Below are 19,530 nucleotides of genomic sequence, written 5' to 3' on the forward strand. Positions count from 1 at the left end.
GAAGAATTACAAAGAGAAACGGAAATAGAGGTGGCCAGAAAGGTGAAATATTTAGGAATATGGGTAACGCCAAAAAACATAGACTTATTCAAAAATAATTACGAGACAGTATGGAAAGGAGTTAAGAAAGATATTGAAACATGGGGCAAGCTAAAACTGTCATTTTGGGGCAGAATAGCCACAATCAAGATGTGTGTGCTTCCAAAAGTGTTGTTTTTGTTTCAGAACATTCCTGTAATTAAGGGTATAAAGATATTTAAAGACTGGCAGAGGGTGATCTCAAAATTCGTCTGGCAGGGCAAGAAACCAAGAATAAAATTTAAACTGTTGACAGATGTGAAGGAAAGGGGGGGCTTTGCCCTGCCAGATTTGAAATTGTACTATGAGGCGTCATGCCTATGCTGGGTCAAAACATGGATAAAACTGGAAGATAAGGAAGTGCTAGACCTAGAGGGATTTAACAACAGATTTGGGTGGCACGCCTATCTATGGCATGGGAGGAGAAAAGTACACAGGGGCTTCGAAAATCATATTTTCAGAGGTCCACTGATTGAGGTATGGGAGAGGAACAGAGATATGTTAGAACCTAAAACACCCCATTGGCTATCGCCACTAGAAGTCATGAGCGTTAAAAAGATTAACATGAGGGACAATTGGGCTACCTATGAACAACTGTTAATGAAAGAAGAAGGAAAGTGGAAAATGAAGCCGTACGAACAGGTCAAAGAGAAAGTCTATGATTGGCTGCACTATTTCCAGATAAACGGAATGTTCAGGAAAGATATTAAAGACAAAGGATATGCTGATAAAGATTCTAGATTCCAGATTGAGATATTGAATAACAACTATAAAATTTTGTCTAAAATGTATAATCAGTTATTGGAATGGAATTTAATAGACGAGGAAGTAAAGTCGGTAATGATATATTGGGCTAGAGATATTGGTCATAATATATATTTTGAAGAATGGGAGAAACTTTGGAAAAAACATCTCAAGTTTACAGCTTGCGTGACACTAAAGGAGAATTTAATGAAAATGTTTTACCGATGGTATATGACTCCTGCAAAATTAGCCAAAATGTATGGAACTTGTAATAAATGCTGGAAGTGCAAGGAAAGGGAGGGGACCTTCTACCATATGTGGTGGGAATGCCAAAAGGTTAAAGGGTTCTGGGAGAGTGTATATAACGAAATGAAGAAAATTCTAAGATATACTTTTGTTAAAAAACCCGAGGCTTTTCTGTTGGGATTGGTAGGAAGGGAGATAAAAAAGAAAGATCATAAGCTGTTCCAGTATGCAACAACGGCAGCAAGAGTCTTATTAGCTCAAAATTGGAAATCAGAGGGCCTACCGACAATTGAGGAATGGAGAGCAAAACTATTAGATTATGCGGAAATGGATAAGATGACAGGGAAAATTAGATATTCAAAAGACCAGAGGTTCATTAAGGATTGGGAAAGTTTTACGAAATATCTGGAAAATTTAAGTGATGGACAGATAACACTAGTGGGCTTTAAAGGAGCTCTGTAAAAAGAAAAGAGTATTGTCTAAAGAGAAATGGAAGAACTAGAATGATTAATGGCATTACAAATTAAGAAATGCGAACTTTTATAAAAGATTATTACGGATGATTTGTGGAAAGGTTGAAGGAAGTCATACTTAAAAACCTGTGAAAATGAGAATCGAACTTTTATATTTTGTTTTTGTATTTTGCATTATGCAAATTAATAAAAATTATGCATGAAAAAAAAACAAAAACAAAGTAGCTGTTTTACTACAAAGGAATTTCAGAAATAGACTGGAAAGAGAAGCTGCTGAATTGCAACTCATTACCAAACTTAAAACCATGGAGAGACCTGGTTTGAACAAAGACATTGGATTCTTATCCCATTATACATGACTAAGCCATTTCTCACCTTCTCACCCCTTGCCTTTTCCTGTAAGACCTATTACAGTCGTTAAGAGTCGTCAGCAGGCTCATCTCAGCTATCTGCCAATCTCCCATTCCCACCACCCTTCTGAGTAATACCCCTCCCCACCTTCTCACTATATAGAAGGATCTGGCAACTTCTGTTTCAGTGTATCTGAAGAAGTGTGCTTGCACACGAAAGCTCATACCAAGAACTAACTTAGTTGGTCTTAAAGGTGCTACTGGAAGGATTTTTTTTTATTTTGACTATGGCAGACCAACACGGCTACCTATCTGTAACAGGGTATTAATAAGTTGTTGTTGTTGTTTGTTGTTTGTTGTTGTTGTAAAATATTTTAGAGATCTGAATGCTGATCGCTAATTGTGCAAATGGTGCCCCTTACATTTTGGCATACCTATATGGAATTAAAGTTTGGCTGAAACTGTGTGGCTGGTACAAAATATTACTGGAAGTACAGGGCTGTTGCTTTTTGGTGTCTAGTTTCAGCCAAAGGAGGCAGTGTTTGGGGCAGACTTCATGCACTGCATTGTGACGCTTTTGCCGAAAAGGAATACTTCCCCCACCCCTTTTTTGAAAAATTGGAGGACAGGTTTCAGCACAGCCCTGGTAAATACCAAGAGCTGGCCTTTGGCGCTTGCCTGATCAACAGAACAGTTGCACCACAAACACATACGGTATAGAGTTCGTATCATGTAATCTGACATACGAGCAACTAACACCAGCACTGTACAACCAAAAGTGGGCTGAGAAACCTTCTGAGTTAAAATAGCAACCCGAGTAACATTAAAGAGCCCAGATTTATATGGAAACAACTCTGTGCTGTACAGTATCCATTCTTACTAAGGTGGAAATGGTCAGTTATGTAAGGAGTTGTGCTTTGTGGATATTCCCATAGGAGAATTGAAGTAGTTTATTTGACTGCTTGGACTTGAAATAGATTGTTTATTTTGATCCTTTGAGATTTGACATCTCAAGAATCTGCAGTTCGTTGATTTCACAAGGAAATGTTGGTGTTCCACCCCTTGCAGAACTGGGGCTTTCATTGACTCTGGTGGATCTGAACTACTAGATAAAACCATTCATTTAATCCTGTTTTATAGGATTGCATTTACGTTAGGTTTTTATAGGATTGTTGCTACTCTCTGGAAATGATAGTACTTCAAGAGTGTTTTATAAGTTTGCTCTTCGGCTTATGGTGTGCATTTTAAAGCTATTTTTGAACATTTGCATTTTCATATAGGCATTATCTGCCTACAATTTTCTTTACAACCCTGGCTACTAAACCCACATTTAAAATAACCATTTCCAGAATTGAAATACACAGTCTGTTCAGCCATAAGGGCACTTTGTATCATCCTGCATAGAGCACAGCTGAGATTGTATCACGCAACAAAATCTTAGGCAATACACAAACCCCAGTTTTATAATGAGCAAATAAATTATGTGTGTGCCAAAGCTTATATTTATTTATGAACTAATCAACTTCCTACTGATAAAACTGGGTATGTTTGCAAAGTATTCATTGACACCTGCTATTAATTGGCTTTGAAGGAGCAGCAGAATTGTGACATGATTTTGTGCAGTCATTGGCAGGCGTCACTTGACTCCCAATTTAACTTGTAATCCTGACTGACCCTCCACTTTCCCTGATGTTATTATCTATCCAAGGTGGTGGAAACAGCATCGTTTTTATCACAGCAACTGATGCAAATATTTTGCTATTAAACATTAAAATTACTGTTTTGTTATCACTGAAATACACATGGTTTTAATGATTGACTGCATTCTAGCAGGATCCAGAACAAACTTGTCTGAAGTGCTGTTTGGTTCTTTCATTAGTTTCACACTTAGAAATAGACACTATAAACTTAAACAGAAAGGCAGTCTGTCTCCTCATAGTGGGAAAGGCTAACCAGGGTGGATCTACACACAGGAGGAAAAACAGAATAAATAAGTGAGAAATTAAATCGTTATAACAAAAGAAAAGAAAACACTATGGAATATCGGAAATATTTTTTTTGCTCTCCAGCACCATCTGGTGCTGAAAGTTTATAATGCATTCAAAACGTTTTTTGACTAATGTAGCCGAGTCCCAGTTGTCCTGTGTGTGCCTGCTAAGATCTGATGGGCATCTTTAAGGCCCCTCCAGCTCTTCCTCCTTGTGTTTCTTCATTTTGAAACCAGATGTTGCCTGGATGACCCTTCAAACAGAGGAGTAGCCTCTGTAAAGTAGGGCACATTGTCACCACATTACAACCTGTAAAGGAGAGGCTCCTATGACCAAATAATCATCCGTATGAACATAGCCCACCACATGAAAAGTAAAAACAGACCAGAACCTGGCATGAACATCTCATGGTTGTTTAGTTTTATATACAGAAAAGTACTTTATCTCCCTATTTTGCATGGAAGGGCAGTCAATGATCTATTTCAAGTCTCTGGTCTAATTGCCTCTGGTCTCTCTTTGGGGAATCCTGCAATGTGTTTAAGTTTTTACTCTGCTAACTATATATTGGAGTTCTGCTCTGGATCAATATTGAATAGAATTCCCACGATCGTGAGCCCCAAGCCGGAGTCTGAAGTGGCACCACCCTGACACTTCAGCTGGCTTTAGCATGTTTGTATGATTTAGTTTAAAAAAAGGAGTACTATTTTGATAAAAATGCCAAAGGTGGCAGCACAAAATGACTGCCATGGTCAACAAACAAACAAAATGGCAACAGTTCTCTGTACGAGTGAGTACTGTCAAATAAATGTGTGTGTATACCTGTGTGTGTGTGTGTGTGTAGGTGAGTATTGTGTATAATTTGATGTATAAAACCTCTTCTACGAAAATAAAATCAGCTTTAATGTTTTTTTGTTTTACAGAGCATCAAAGTGAGCTGGCTACCACCGCCTCCTGGCACACAAAATGGATTTATCACTGGCTACAAAATACGACACAGGAAGACAGCCCGCAGGGGTGAGATAGAAACATTGGAGCCAAACAACCTCTGGTACCTGTTCACAGGTCAGTGTTTACACGGTTGCGGCCTTACAGTGTTGTTGATGAAGGAAATGTTTTGGGAATAAAACGCACTTTCCGTTCGAATGGGATGTCATTCCCCTTGCATTTAGCTGACGCTTATTGGACTGCACAGCAACAACCCTCATACATTTTTACTTTGTTTCCTCCTTAATGGCTTTATCCTATGTGTGTGCCTCTCCATTTTCCTCCGCTTAATGAGATTGAAACACAATTCCCCATTCTGCCTAGCAGTTTCTATCCTAAATTAGTTTCCATGAATGCCAACTCAAATATGAAACCAAAAGCTGTCATGCTGCTACCGGGGTATTTCTTTATTCTTCATAAACAAACCAAAATGTCCATTTTTTTATGACAGGTTGGATATGCAAGGATTCTCTCTTGCGTTTTTACAGTGGTGCAACGTCTCTCTGGCCCATTTTGCATGGATTGCTAAGCCAAACCGTGGCTTAGCACAAATAAGTAAGCATGTGGGCTCCCAGACAGGAGATTTTAGGGACTTTGCTTCTCCTTGATCTTTCTTCAGCTGCTGCACCATGCTGAGTTATGATACGATATGATACGATAATCTTTATTGTCATTGTCCCATACAGAACAACGAAATTGAAAAATTCTACATCAGACATTCAAAAACCAACAAGCCTGCTATCCCAGCTATCCCAGCCTAGTTAACCCCCTAAAAACTTCGATACCTCATAATTAAATATAATATACTCCCATAGAGACTACCTTACACTGCGTTTAAAACCAAGACTTGGATAGAAACTGTTTCTCAGGCGGCTAGTCCTAGTCTTTATAACCCTGTACCTTCTTCCAGAAGGCAGAAGCTGAAAGAGATAATTTCCGGGGTGTGTACTGTCCTGCACTATCTCTGCAGCTTTCTTATGACATCTGGAAGCGTAGATTTGATCCAAGGTGGGAAGAGTGCACCCAATTATTCTCTCCGCAGTCTTTACAACCCTGGACAGCTTTGTTTTTCCCCTGACTGTGCAGCTCCCAAACCACACACAGAGACCATAAGTTAATACACTCTCAACAGTACAATGGTAAAAGGCCATCAACAGGTCCTTTGAGATATTATTTTTCTGGAGGATTCTCAAAAAATATAACCTCTGCTGTGTTCTCTTCATCAGATCTTTACTGTTTTCAACTTTCAACCATGGTTTGGCGTTGTGTGTCATCTGAACCCATGTTTATGGTTTAGCTATATATCCATACAATGAAGTGACATAATACAGCAATTGTGAATGGCAACTATGCATTCTTAGAAGATAAAATAAATAGGTGAACTCTTGTTTCTCTGGTCCTTGTTTTGGCTCTGTTCCTGTTAAACCACCTGAGTTTGCTATTAGAGGGGATCCTGGTACTGTTAATGGCACTACTAGACAGGGAGGGATAGAGGAAGCGGAAAAAAGAGCGCCTTGTGCGGTTGTTGTTTTGATATTTCATCCGAAAGGTCAACTCTGCCACTTCTGCAATAGGACTCTGGTAGTTTCTCCTCCACTTATGGGAAGTTCTCCTTCAGATTCCACATCTAGAGGATGTTGGGGGCCATATGATCCCGTCCCAAGCTCCTTACCAAGACATGATACAAATTAGAACAGAATTAGAAAGGTCCAGGAATGAAAAAGAAACAAAAAGGCCCCTTCATTTTCTAAAGAATAATTCCATGTGTGATTGTTGGAAGAAAACATGCTTTTATTCCCTTTGGAAAGCTGTAAAGTAGGCAATAATCAGGTATGAAGTAGAACAAATGTACCTTCTAAAGATTGTTTAGAAGAGAACATTCTGCTGCGAAGCTCCTTGTGCAGAGCTGGTGTGGTTGCGTAACGATGCACCAATGAAATTTCCTTCTTCTGCATAACTCTCAGTGATATTTAAGAGCTGTCAGTGTGGTTGTTATGAGATCGATTTAATTTTGATTAGTTTGGATAGAGGTAGCCTGTGTATGGAACGGAAGGCTAAAATTACAGCCATATAAAGATGTAGGAGCAGCTTGCACCAAAAGCCTATGGGGGAGCACATTATCTGATGATATGCCTAAGACTTCTAGTGCGCTGGCAAAATCAGCCCTCCAATTTCTTGCAAGCATTCTTCCCCTGCAACAGACACTTCTATTTTTCCATCTCAGAGTGCATGAGAATTTCTTTAGAGCAGGGATAAGGAACCTGTGATCCTCCAGCTGCTTCTGAATTGCAATTCCCATCTTCCCTGACTATTGACCACGCTGACTGGGGTTGATGGGACTTGAAGTCCAACAACAACTGGAGGGCGACAGTGAGGTGGCCAAGGATGATGTACATCTTTGGCTTTCCAGGAAAAATTTCACCAGCACTCAGTCCCCTTTCTGGCTGCCCATGCTTCCTGTTCTGGAAAGGTGGCTTATACTGAATCAGACTGTTGGTCCATCTAGCTCAGTTTGTCTACACTGACTGGCAGCAGCTCCCCAGGGTTTCAGGAAGCAGTTTCCAAGCCCTAGCGGGAGATGCTGGGGCCTTCTCCAAATAAGGCAAAGGCTGCACCAATGAGCTATAGACCTTCTCTACATAGGAGGAGGTCTTCCCCTGGGCTATAATTGGATACTGAGAGCTATAGTGAGAGAACGGTGCTGAGAGTTGTTAGAAGACACCTATTCTGGTTACACAGCTACCATACCCAGAGTTCCCTGAGAGGAGGGATTGATTGTCAAACCACTCTGGGAATTGTAGCTGTGTAAGGGCACCCTTAGCAAACTACGCTTCCCATAATTCTTTGGGTGAAGTGGTACATTAGTAATTTATATATATGGTGTTTATGTGGCTCTTCACACTTCAATGGGTCTACTCTGAGCAGGTCTAGCATTGGATACAATTCTGGGACGCGGGTAGCACTGTGGTCTAAGCCACTGAGCCTCTTGGGCTTGCCGATCGGAAGGTTGGCGGTTCGAATCTGCCCGACGGGGTGAGCTCCCGTTGCTCTGTCCCAGCTCCTGCCAACCTAGCAGTTCGAAAGCATGCCAGTGCAAGTAGATAAATAGGTACTGCTGTGGCAGGAAGGTAAACGGTGTTTCCGTGCGCTCTGGTTTCCATCACAGTGTTCTGTTGTGCCAGAGGCGGTTTAGTCCTACTGGCCACATGACCCGGAAATCTGTCTGTGGACAAACGCTGGCTCCCTCAGGCTGAAAGCAAGATGAGTGCCGCAACCCCATAGTCACGTTTGATTGGACTTAACCGTCCAGGGGTCCTTTACCTTTCTTACCTTTACAACCCGTTTCTCTTTGATTGTTTCTTTGGAAGCTCAAAGTTTTCTAAAAATTTTGCTGTCCTGCAGTTTTGTATTTATTGGCCCAATTTTATTTCTGTTCTCAGTTTTCTGTTTCCTGATATTTTATGATGCATTGCAATTTGGTTCTTTCCGTTTTTGGCCATATATCACTTTAGAAATAAATATTGAAAGGTGAAATAAAAATCTTGTAAATAAACCAAAGGTGCAGGGTATCTGTTGCAATTTGTCAGCCCACATATAAAGTGAGCTGTTCGAGAACTTTCAAGGAAGGCTGTAGAAATTCATTTTTAAGTAGGCCAAATGGAAAGGAAGCAAACACATCTTTCATTGCTGCTGTTTAGTTGCGTATTACAGGATTTCCAAAGGAGCTGGAAATCATGCAGCTTTTAAAGAGATGATTTAAATATCCAAGCAGCAAGACTTTATGTCTCCTTAAAAGCTTCTGCTGGTGAAGGCAGGTGTTTCTGCCCACTAATGAGGACAGCTGCAATAGCAAAGAAATTCAGAGCTACAACAAGGACTCTAAATCAAGACGATTGATTTTATTGTAAGATTTGCCATCAGCTAAAATTTAAAAGTGTTGTTTTTAATTTTGAACATTCTTCCCCAGAGGAACTTTGCAATTAAATGTGACTGTTTATCTTTATGCTTCATGGTCAGTATGAGATACACAAAATGATAAAAAAGCATATATTGCTGTCGCAGGGAACAAAGGCGCAGCGCACAGTTAGCACCAGCATGAAGCTTCTCTAACAGAGCCTAGCCATAGATTGGAAGGCATTAGCTGTGCCAGGATTCACACTGGTTCAGATTCATTCACACTTCTGTTAGGAACACTGCATGTTGCAATCAGTAAGACTATGCTTTGCCAAGGCACAAGGCAGGTGGCACCTCTAGAACTCCAGGGAGGTGTTGTGGTTCAATTGTCAAGCTAGGACTTGGGAGACCAGAGTTCACGGGGTGAATTTGAGCCAGTAACTGCCTCTCAGCCTCATCTACCTCACATGAGGATGCGGGTGGTGCTGTGGTCTAAACCACAGAGCCTCTTGGGCTTGCTGATCAGAAGGTCGGCGGTTCAAATCCTCACAACGGGGTGAGCTCCCATTGCTCTGCCCCAGCTCCTGCCAACCTAACAGTTCGAAAGCATGCCAGTGCAAGTAGATAAATAGGTACCACTGTGGTGGGAAGGTAAATGGCATTTCTGTGCACTCTGGTTTCTGTCACAGTGTTCCGTTGCACCAGAAGCAGTTTAGTCCTGCTGGCCACATGACCCGGAAAGCTGTCTGTGGACAAATGCTGGCTCCCTTGGCCTGAAAGCGGGTTGCCTTTGACTTTACCTTTACCTTACCTCACATGGTTGTTGTAGGGATTAATTGCAGAGGGAGAGAACCAGTGGCATGCGGTCAGTTGCCTAGGGGAATTAAGTTTGTCCCCTAAATGTTCCCCTGGTGCCTCCTTCCCAAAGTCCAGGAAGCTTTTGCTCGGCTTAGGGAGAGAGGCACGATGCTCTGACGGGTCAAAGAACCCTTTGACCACCTTCCAAAAGCACACCCAGCTTGAGGAAGGATACAGTAAGGCTCCAAGATCCCAAAGCCCAGGAAGCTTCTGTGTGGCTCAGGAAGGGAGGTGCAATGCTTACAACTCATGACATCAGCCCTCCACCAATCGCCCTCGCAATCTGGTGCCTGTGGCCCCAACGGCTCTCCTACGGAAAATTTCACCACACGCCACTGGAGAGAACTGTGTACACCACCTTGAATTCCTTGGTGGGCTGTAAATGAAACAAATAAACAAAGCTCCTTTTGGGTTTACATGGCCTTTGTAGATTGTGGCTCATCAAATCCTGCTAATATTAACTGAGCTTTTTGTATGTCTTGATTTGTATCATACGCAGGTCTTGACAAAGGCAGCCAGTACAGTTTCCAAGTTGCAGCTATGACAGTCAATGGGACAGGACCCTCCTCCGACTGGTATACTGCAGAAACTCCAGAGAGCGATCTTGATGGTAATTGTATTTTTTTCACAGCCATTATAACTGCCTTTTTGCTCATTCTGATGGTTGCCTTGCCCTTCAGCTAAGGTTGCGGTGGAGGTCAGGAGCATTCAGCTTCCAGACCCATTGGAGCTTTTGTCCGAGTGCTTTCTCTCAGCAGAAGGTTTTTACTGGCTGCATGCTGTTAAAATTCTCCCTGTGTATGGACAAGTGAAGCAGAAGTGAGAAAAGAAAGGCAGCTTCATTTCTCTCCCACTACGCTCCTAGCACCTGTGTTTAATTTTAACTTCTTTCCCAGCTGTTGCTGTTGCAACTTTTGCCAAAATTGTAATATTGGGTGGTTACTGAAAGCCAGGTTTGTTTTTAACCGTATTGCTTATTCTTCCGTGATACAATTCCTCTGGGGGGGTTATCAAAAGAACCGATCTATTTGTGGCAGGCCCAATGGTCTATCTGCTGTCAAAATAATATGCAGAAGTTCTCTGGGACCTTGGTCTTCCCTTGCTCTGAAACACTTGAGCAGCCAGTTCTGGGCACTTGGATCTGGGATTTCCATTGCCCCTGAAAAACTTATACGAATGCCATGATGCTGATGACCATTCCTCATTGGATCTGTAGCCTTCCAGTCCCCAACTCCGATCACTCCCAGCCAGCATGGCCAAGGGCCTGGGATGATGGGAGCTGCACCCCAACACTTGGGAAGGCCACAGTATCCCTGCCCCTCTGGTACAGTTTTCAAATATGGATGTTTCATTCAGCTGTCATAGCTGATTGGTCAATGATAGAGCCATTCATGGCCCCATATGCAGCAGACATTTAAAAGGGTATCATGCCACTTTCAATAATCACGCCTCTCCCCAAGGAATCCCGGGAAACCTAGTTTGTCAAGGGTGCTGAGAGTTGTTTTAGGATACCCCAATTCCCCTCACGAAGCTGCAATAATTGGTTTAACCCTCAATCCCTCTTCCCAATGAATTCACTTGATCTGTGAGGGAACTGGGGTCTCCTAAGTACTCTCAGCACTCTTTACAAAGTACAGTTCCCAGGATTCTTTGGAGGAAGCCACGACTGTTTATGATACTCCTTTAAATGTATAGCTCAGATGGGAGCCATGTAGGGATATGAGATCCTTTCCCTCAGGCTGGTGTTTTTTTTGGGGGGGGGATAGGGGTTGGAATTGGGATTTTGCAATTGAAACTCCAATAACCATTTACAGATAGGTAGCCGTGTTGGTCTGCCATAGTCAAAATAAAAAAATCCTTCCAGTAGCACCTTTAAGACCAACTAAGTTAGTTCTTGGTATGAGCTTTCGTGTGCAAGCACACTTCTTCAGATACACTGAAACAGAAGTTGCCAGATCCTTCTATATAGTGAGAAGGTGGGGAGGGGTATTACTCAGAAGGGTGGTGGGAATGGGAGATTGGCAGATAGCTGGGATGAGCCTGCTGACGACTCTTAACGACTGTAATGGGTCTTACAGGAAAAGGCAATGGGTCTTACAGGAAAAGGCAAGGGGTGAGAAGGTGAGAAATGGCTTAGTCATGTATAATGGGATAAGAATCCAATGTCTTTGTTCAAACCAGGTTTCTCCATGGTTTTAAGTTTGGTAATGAGTTGCAATTCAGCAGCTTCTCTTTCCAGTCTATTTCTGAAATTCCTTTGTAATAAAACAGCTACTTTGAGATCTTGTATAGAATGTCCTGGGAGACATTGTATAGAATGTCTCTGTTTTGTGATTCTTGATGTCAGATTTATGTCCATTTATTCTTTGGCGTAAGGTTTGGCCTGTTTGTCCAATATAGAGAGCTGAAGGACACTGTTGGCATTTGATGCCATACACAATGTTAGATGATGAGCAATTGAATAGTCCCGAGATGGTATGTGTGATGTTGTTGGGGCCAGTAATGGTGTTGTCCGGGTGTATGTGGCAGCAAAGTTGGCATCTGGGTTTATTGCAGGCTCTGGTGCCAGTGTCCGTGTTAAGTCTGGTTGTAGTATTATTGTGGGTTAGGAGTTGTTTAAGATTGGGTGGCTGTCTGTAGGCAATGAAAGGTCTTCCTCCCAGAGCTTGAGAAAGAGAACTGTCATTGTCCAGGAGAGGTTGTAGATCTCTGATGATGCGTTGTACTGTTTTAACTTGGGAGCTGTATGTGATGACTAGAGGTGTTCTGTTATTTTCTTTTTTGGGTCTGTCTTGCAGCAAGTTCTCTCTGGGTATAAGTCTGGCTCTGTTGATCTGTTGTCTAACTTCATCTGCTGGGTATTTTAGTTCTGAAAAGGTTTGCTGTAGATCTCTTAGGTGAGAGTCTCTGTCTGTAGAATTGGAACAGATGCGGCTGTAACGTAGTGCCTGGCTATATACAATGGACTGTTTGGTATGTTTGGGATGGTAGCTAGAGGCATGTAGATATAATTGCAACTCATTACCAAACTTAAAACCATGGAGAAACCTGGTTTGAACAAAGACATTGGATTCTTATCCCATTATACATGACTAAGCCATTTCTCACCTTCTCACCCCTTGCCTTTTCCTGTAAGACCCATTACAGTCGTTAAGAGTCGTCAGCAGGCTCATCCCAGCTATCTGCCAATCTCCCATTCCCACCACCCTTCTGAGTAATACCCCTCCCCACCTTCTCACTATATAGAAGGATCTGGCAACTTCTGTTTCAGTGTATCTGAAGAAGTGTGCTTGCAGACGAAAGCTCATACCAAGAACTAACTTAGTTGGTCTTAAAGGTGCTACTGGAAGGATTTTTTTATTTATTCCAATAACCATCTCACTGCTGAGAACAGCACCCTGCGCCATACTTGGTTTTAAACCTGTTTCCGTTTGTTCACACTACAGAAGCAAGCATAAGGGCACAAAAACATTTAGAGCCAAGCCTGTACCTTGAATCACTGACCCAGTTCTGTACCCCAGTGCAGACCCAGTCTAAATTGCTTCAGAACACACACACAGTCTGGCTTTTTAAACAACCATCACCTTTCAGCTTCATGTTTTGCACTCTAGCTACCTCTTGGGATGGCTCCTTTGGCGAGATCTGCAAGGTTAGAGACATGCAAGGATCAGCTAAATTCCTTTGGTGCTGCTGTGCGGATGGTTAACTGCAGTTCTCTCTCTGCTCTTTTGCTGTAGAAGTTCCTTCACCGGATGCTTTTTTCTGGCATCTGCAGTAACACACACACACACACACACACACACACACAATGAAGAGAGTCTTGAAGAAACTCCCTTAACTCCCTATGGATTGCCCATTTAATTAGTGTGTTTTGTTAAAGTGATTAGAAATCCAAACACTGCTGCTGATCCAAGGTTCCCTGGAAAGCCAGAATAGTCTTTCTGACAGCTGGGAGCATTTTAAATATTTATTTTGAGCATAAAGCATTATGCTTTTTTCTCTGAGGGGGGCGGAAACCACTGGATGCTCAATTTCCCCCAAAACATCCGACTCAAACAGTTTAAGTAATGATGTTGGGGATCCTGGATCAGTCTTGTATAGGAATATTCTGAAGGAATATATTTATGTGTATTCTGGGGATTCTGTTTAACTTCCTTTCTAGACAAGAGCAGATCTCCTCCATTTCTGCATTAGGTTCACTCTCCATTCAGTTCTTACCTAGAAGAATTCCTGGAATTAATTCTAGAACTGGATAATGCCCAGTTTGCTCCAATTTTCCAATTCATTTGCATTCATCTTCCCCTCTATATTACCATTGCGTCTGTGTGCATTGATGAAACACTGGACTCTTAATGCAACTGTATGTACAATTGCACTTGACACAGTGTTTTATATTGATGAACCTGTGCTCTCCTGAGCACTGATAACATACCATGTCAAGAGCCACCTTAGGCTGAATCAGATCATTGGTACATCTTCTTCAATATTGTCAACAATGACTGGCAATGACTCTTTGGGGTTTCAGATATGGATCTCTCCCCAACATACATGGAGATAGAACCTGGGCCCTGAAACTGTTAAGAAATGGAAGCAGTGGTACCCTGTGCTGTCTATATACAAAACTGGTGCATAAACAGTGGTACCAAATAATGTGGTATTCTGAAATCTAGAATAAATTTGAAGGACAGGGAAGCTTTAGAAGCAAATTTTTTCCCTCTTGAAGGATTGATTTATATGATCTCCCTACTCATAGTTGGATGCTGTTGAATACACACACACATATTCCTTTCAGGTTGGATCGTTGTCACACTGATTGGTAGAATCCTTTGCCCCAGGTTGCTCCTTAGGTAAACTTCTGTCAGTGTAGAAATATCTAGGACAGGAGTAACAAATATGGTGCCCTCCATATCTTGCTGGACTCCAACTCCCATCAACCCCAGCCAGCACACCCAGTGGCCAGGTATAATGGGAGCTGGAGTCCAGCAATATTTGGAAGGCACAACATTGGCTGTCCCTGATATAAAAATATGCATAGATACAAATTTCATCTCCGTGTGTCGGAGCTAGACCAAATGGCTAAACCAAATAAAGCCCTCTGCACAGGAAAAAGGCTGAAGCAGGTGATATTGCTGAAATTCAAAGTTCATTTGATCAGAATTCCAATTTGCCTCCCTCCTACTTCACAGGTGAATTATGAATCAAACACTACTTCTCTTTAAATTCTTCCTCAACTTTCAGTGGGGAAAACCAACATCCATGCAGGAAACATCTGCTACCAGTTAACTATCCCATATCCCATCAAGTTTTGCATTTAAGCTATACCTGTGCCCTTCCTATGTTTTCATCCTCTCCCTTTATTCACCCCTCCCCTTGTGATTGTACACCTATGAGGACACATGTATATGCTGTACAGTGGCTGGTATAAAGCTGTCCTTGAAGAGCAATGAAGGATTATGAAAAATAGTAAAGTATCCTGAACATTTTGATGTGCCTCATTTTAATCCCTGCCCTTGAAGCGCAACTTCCCACCCCTTTATGCCTGCTGCGTTTGAATATGTTCCTAATGATGTCCAGCATTCCAAAACAGCTTGCTTTATTTTAACTGTAAGAAAATGTATTGCATTTCAAATACGTGCACACAGTGGTCTGGGAGATACTTAATGGTGTCATGTTTGTTTGTTTCTTTGTCTGCTCTTCCTTAAATGAAGCATCATTCAAGAATAGATTGACTTTGAGACTGTGGAGATTGTGAAGCCCTTGCAAATGTTGCTGTGTGCATTATGTGACCTCTAACATTCTCATAAGACTTTCCAGTGGATCCAGCAGTTCCTCAGAAGAATTTTATTCTGCCCCCAAAATTCACTGCAAAGCTTATAAACTATCAAGGGCACGGACGGCAGAATCAATGACAGCGCCGCTGAAAAGTATTAATCCCATCAGTTTTTACTGCCTCCCCTCCGCCACCCGTCACCCAACGTTTATAGTGGGAATACTTCACAATCAAAGGAGGCCCTTTTCTCGGAGTTTGCAGCAGCATTTTGCCTCTGAGTCCTTTTACCTCTTCCATATGGCTAAAATATGACAGGCCTCCTCGTGGGGGGAAAAGATTGCAACTTGTTTCTTCCGCTCTCAAAGAGACAAGTTGCTTTCCTGCTCTTCTGAGGAGACTTGTGGTATGGTAGCTCCTAGGCAAACCTCCAGCAAAAGGGCTTGCTTTCACCTCCAAAGGGTTTTAAAACACCCACCCACACCATTAGACTGGATAACCATCTCATTCCTGGCTTGCACGTAATAAAATGCAAACAAATGCATTGTTAATAGAATGCTGCCGGTATATCATTATTTTCCTAGACAGATATCTTACACCCCCCCCCCATGTGCTTTACTATTAATCAGAGGAGGCAGGGTGAGTGAAGGAAAAATGAAAACATGCATGGTTGCGATAATGAATGCCACAAACCTAGACTGTCGCCACGTAATGTTAGAAGCACTGACTTATTTAATACTGCTTAAGTTGCTAGTCAATTGTCTGCTTACTGGCTTTTCTGAGCTTGCTTGCTGTTCACTATTATGAAATGTTTTTCTGTGAGTAATATATGCACACACAGAGAGAGAATGAGAGTGACTTCCACGTATTTAATTTATTGAACTTACGAGTTTTGTCCTCTGCCATCTTTTCATAAAGGATAATTCTTGCTTCCCCGCTTGTCTGACTCTTCAAAGAATAATAATTCAATGACAGGAAGGCGAAAGCATAGCTTGGAGATGACTGCATCTGTTGAATGGCACAGTTAGACACCTTGTGCTTGGCGGTGGAAAAAATTCAGTTGTGCGTTTAAAGACGATAACCCAGCCTAGATATTTTACAAGCTGTATATTTTAATGACTTGCATGCTACTTCTGCATGTGACAAGGATGTGATACTTTGCTTCTTTCCAGAAACAATGACAGGTCAGCCTAAAGTGTGCTCTTGCCGCCGATCAAACGCAGACGGTGGCACTGCTAACAGCATCTTCCTTTGACTCCTAGAATCTCAGGTTCCTGACCAGCCAAGCTCTCTTCATGTGAGGCCTTTGTCAACCAGCATTGTAATGAGCTGGACGCCGCCACTGAACCCAAACATCGTTGTGCGTGGATACATTATTGGCTACGGAGTGGGGAGCCCATACGCCGAGACGGTGCGAGTGGACAGCAAGCAGCGCTACTATTCCATTGAACACTTGGGTAGGTGGGATTTCCACTCCAGGAAACGCTTAGAAGCTTGGGGAGGAGGCGAAATGTGTTTCTAGGCCTTCTAGTCAACCTGTCTATTCCAGGCCATAAATGCAGAGTATCCCCAGGCAATGCTGGGGTTCCCCCCAAAAAACTGTGGATTAAGAATCCTGGATTTGTAGCCTTGTGATGGATATACTACAGTTCCTTTGGTGGAAGCCATGTGCATTAAATGTATTGCGTGGATGCAACCTAGGTCAGAAAGATCCTGCCACCCTTCGAGGCAATGAGTTCTGTTAGCAAATAGATTATACAGTGATCGCTCGGGTTGCGAACGTGATCCGTGCGGGAGGCACGTTCGCTACCCGCAGCATTCACAACCCACACGTCTGCGCACATGCAGGTCACAATTTGGTGTTTCTGCGCATGCACAAAGCGCGATTTAGTGCTTCTGTGCATGTGCAAGCGCCGAAACCCAGAAGTAACTGTTCTGGTACTTCCGAGTTTGGCACAGTGTGCAACCTGAAATCATGCAACCCGAAGTGTCTGTAACCCAAGGTATGACTGTATTAACATTCAACTGAATTATTATTATTATTATTATTATTATTATTATTATTATTATTTATACCCCAGCCACTCTGGATGGCTTCCAACAGACTATTAAAATACTGTCCTCTTGTTACTTCACTCATTAGATGTCATCCTGTCATCTTTCTTGCCAATACAAAGGAGAACCTGGCCCAGAGTAAACCCCATGTCCTCTTTGCATGCATGTGTGTGGTTGTTTTTTTAATAGCATCCAACGAATGGTTGTGGCAGCCCAGGGCAAAATCAACTTGGGATTAATTGGGATTGCCAGTTAAATAACTTTGAGAATGATGAAGTTGAATGCCTAGCTTATGTGTTTGTTGGAGTGGGGCTCATGCTCCAGGGTGTGACTTTTAAAACAAATGTCTTGGCTACATGCTGTAGCACCAGGAGCAGAAAGAAATATGTTTACAATGACTGAGTTCTGGCTTTTTCTCTTGCTCAAGTGTGAACCTCTTTTCAGATTTAGAGTAGCCTCAGTTCTCTATTGAGTTGTATAGACTGCAATCACAGACTCAGTTGGGTGGAGTGACAAAAATCAGCTCCCCTTCTTCATCATATCCCAGGATCGGCAGCGTCTGAGGTTGGGGGTAGATCCGCCCCCTCAACTGCCTAAAATTGTTGTCTCCTTTTCTCTTATATAATTCAGTAACTCTTATTGCCTGCATCCTTGCACTTAAATTACTGAAGGTCACTAAAATGATTTGTCTTATTACTTCCTGAAATATTCAGTTCTGGTCATTGGGGTATACTGTGAAACTCTGGCAATAGTAAGACTTGCTAAGTAGTATTTGAATATTTGAATATTTATGATCTACACTTTCATCAAACATATTAAGGCATACATTATACTTTATAACATAAAGTATAGCCAGTCTATAAAGCATCAATAAAGCATTAGTAGATTCTGGTTAGTTAAAAAAAAATGTCAATCGTTATTTATTAAGATTTATTTATATAATTATATTTAGCAAGAGTCCAAGTACTTGTCTCAGGGGCACAAAAAGTGAGCCCTTCACTTGTGGTGCTCTTTTGACAACCAGTGATGATGGCATTTGTCGTGGTGATGTCATCTGTGCACTTTCACCTTTAGTCAAACAGCAAACCTGTAGCTGAAAGGAAACTGGGCTTTCTGTCCCCTAGAGGAAGCCACTTTCTGAATTGGACTTCAACAGAGCACATTCATGGAAATCTATCTCCAACTTGCTGCTCAACTGAATGTTACCTTAAACAAGGTGAATTTCAAAACCTGCGCTTGCTAAGATGACAGGAAGCCAGGCATAACTTTCCACCTCCACCAGTTCTGCTTTGCCCTCAGCTGGGCTTAACCTCTGGTTTTGGTGTCTGACTTGGTAGACATCAACTGACTCTGCATGGGAGGGATCCTTGCACATGGGAAGTATCAAACTTCTACCATTCCACCATTCTCATCTACAAGTGCATTAAGTGGGATTTAGGTTTACAAGGAAAACCTTTCTCATTTTTCACTTCCAAATATTGTATTTTTAAAGGAATGCATGATTATTTTTCAAGTTCGGATACACTCCCTCATTTTTCCAGCCTTAAATTCAGTTGCACTGTTCCTACTATACAACAAATTGTGTGTTTTCTCTCTCTTAAAAGTTTGCACATTTCTCCTAATACCTGTATTTCCCCAAGCTACACATTTTTGTGAGTAATTTCCCCTAGTATGATTAAATTTTGTACAATAGTTTGACTAATGCATGTATTTTGGTGCACACTTTTGGGTTGCAGAGCTATGCAGTGGTACCTCTGGATGCGAGCCAGATCCGTTCCAGAGCCCCGTTCGCATCCTGAAGTGAACGCAACCCGCCTCTGCGCTTCTGTGTGTGCGCGGGTCGCGATTCGCCACGTCTGTGCATGTGCGTGACGTCATTTTGTGCTTCTGCACATGCGCAAGCAGCGAAACCCAGAAGTAACATGTTCCATTACTTCTGGGTCACTGCGGAGCGCAACCCGAAAATGCTCAACCCAAAGCTACTTTAACCTGAGGTATGACTGTATCACAAAAGTAGTAGCAACTGGCCAGATAAACCAGGTGAGGGGAGCCAGTGGGTCTCAAACCCTCCCCTGCAGGCTCCAGTGGATTAA

At 42.2% G+C, this 19,530-nt stretch overlaps 1 protein-coding gene across 4 annotated transcripts in view; it reads left to right on the forward strand.

The window, feature by feature from the left end:
- The window catches only part of DCC (DCC netrin 1 receptor), a 964,956-nt gene that overhangs the window by 809,317 nt on the left and 136,109 nt on the right, over nt 1-19,530 (forward strand). For all 4 annotated transcript variants that reach the window (XM_080973386.1, XM_080973387.1, XM_080973388.1 and 1 more), the window contains exons 13-15: nt 4,800-4,941; nt 10,115-10,225; nt 16,645-16,839. In XM_080973386.1, the coding sequence (XP_080829512.1) occupies nt 4,800-4,941; nt 10,115-10,225; nt 16,645-16,839 (448 nt within the window). The remainder of the gene's footprint in view (nt 1-4,799; nt 4,942-10,114; nt 10,226-16,644; nt 16,840-19,530) is intronic.

This window comes from Podarcis pityusensis, assembly GCF_964106645.2.
Source record: "Podarcis pityusensis genome assembly, chromosome: 11".
Lineage (NCBI taxonomy): Eukaryota > Metazoa > Chordata > Lepidosauria > Squamata > Lacertidae > Podarcis > Podarcis pityusensis.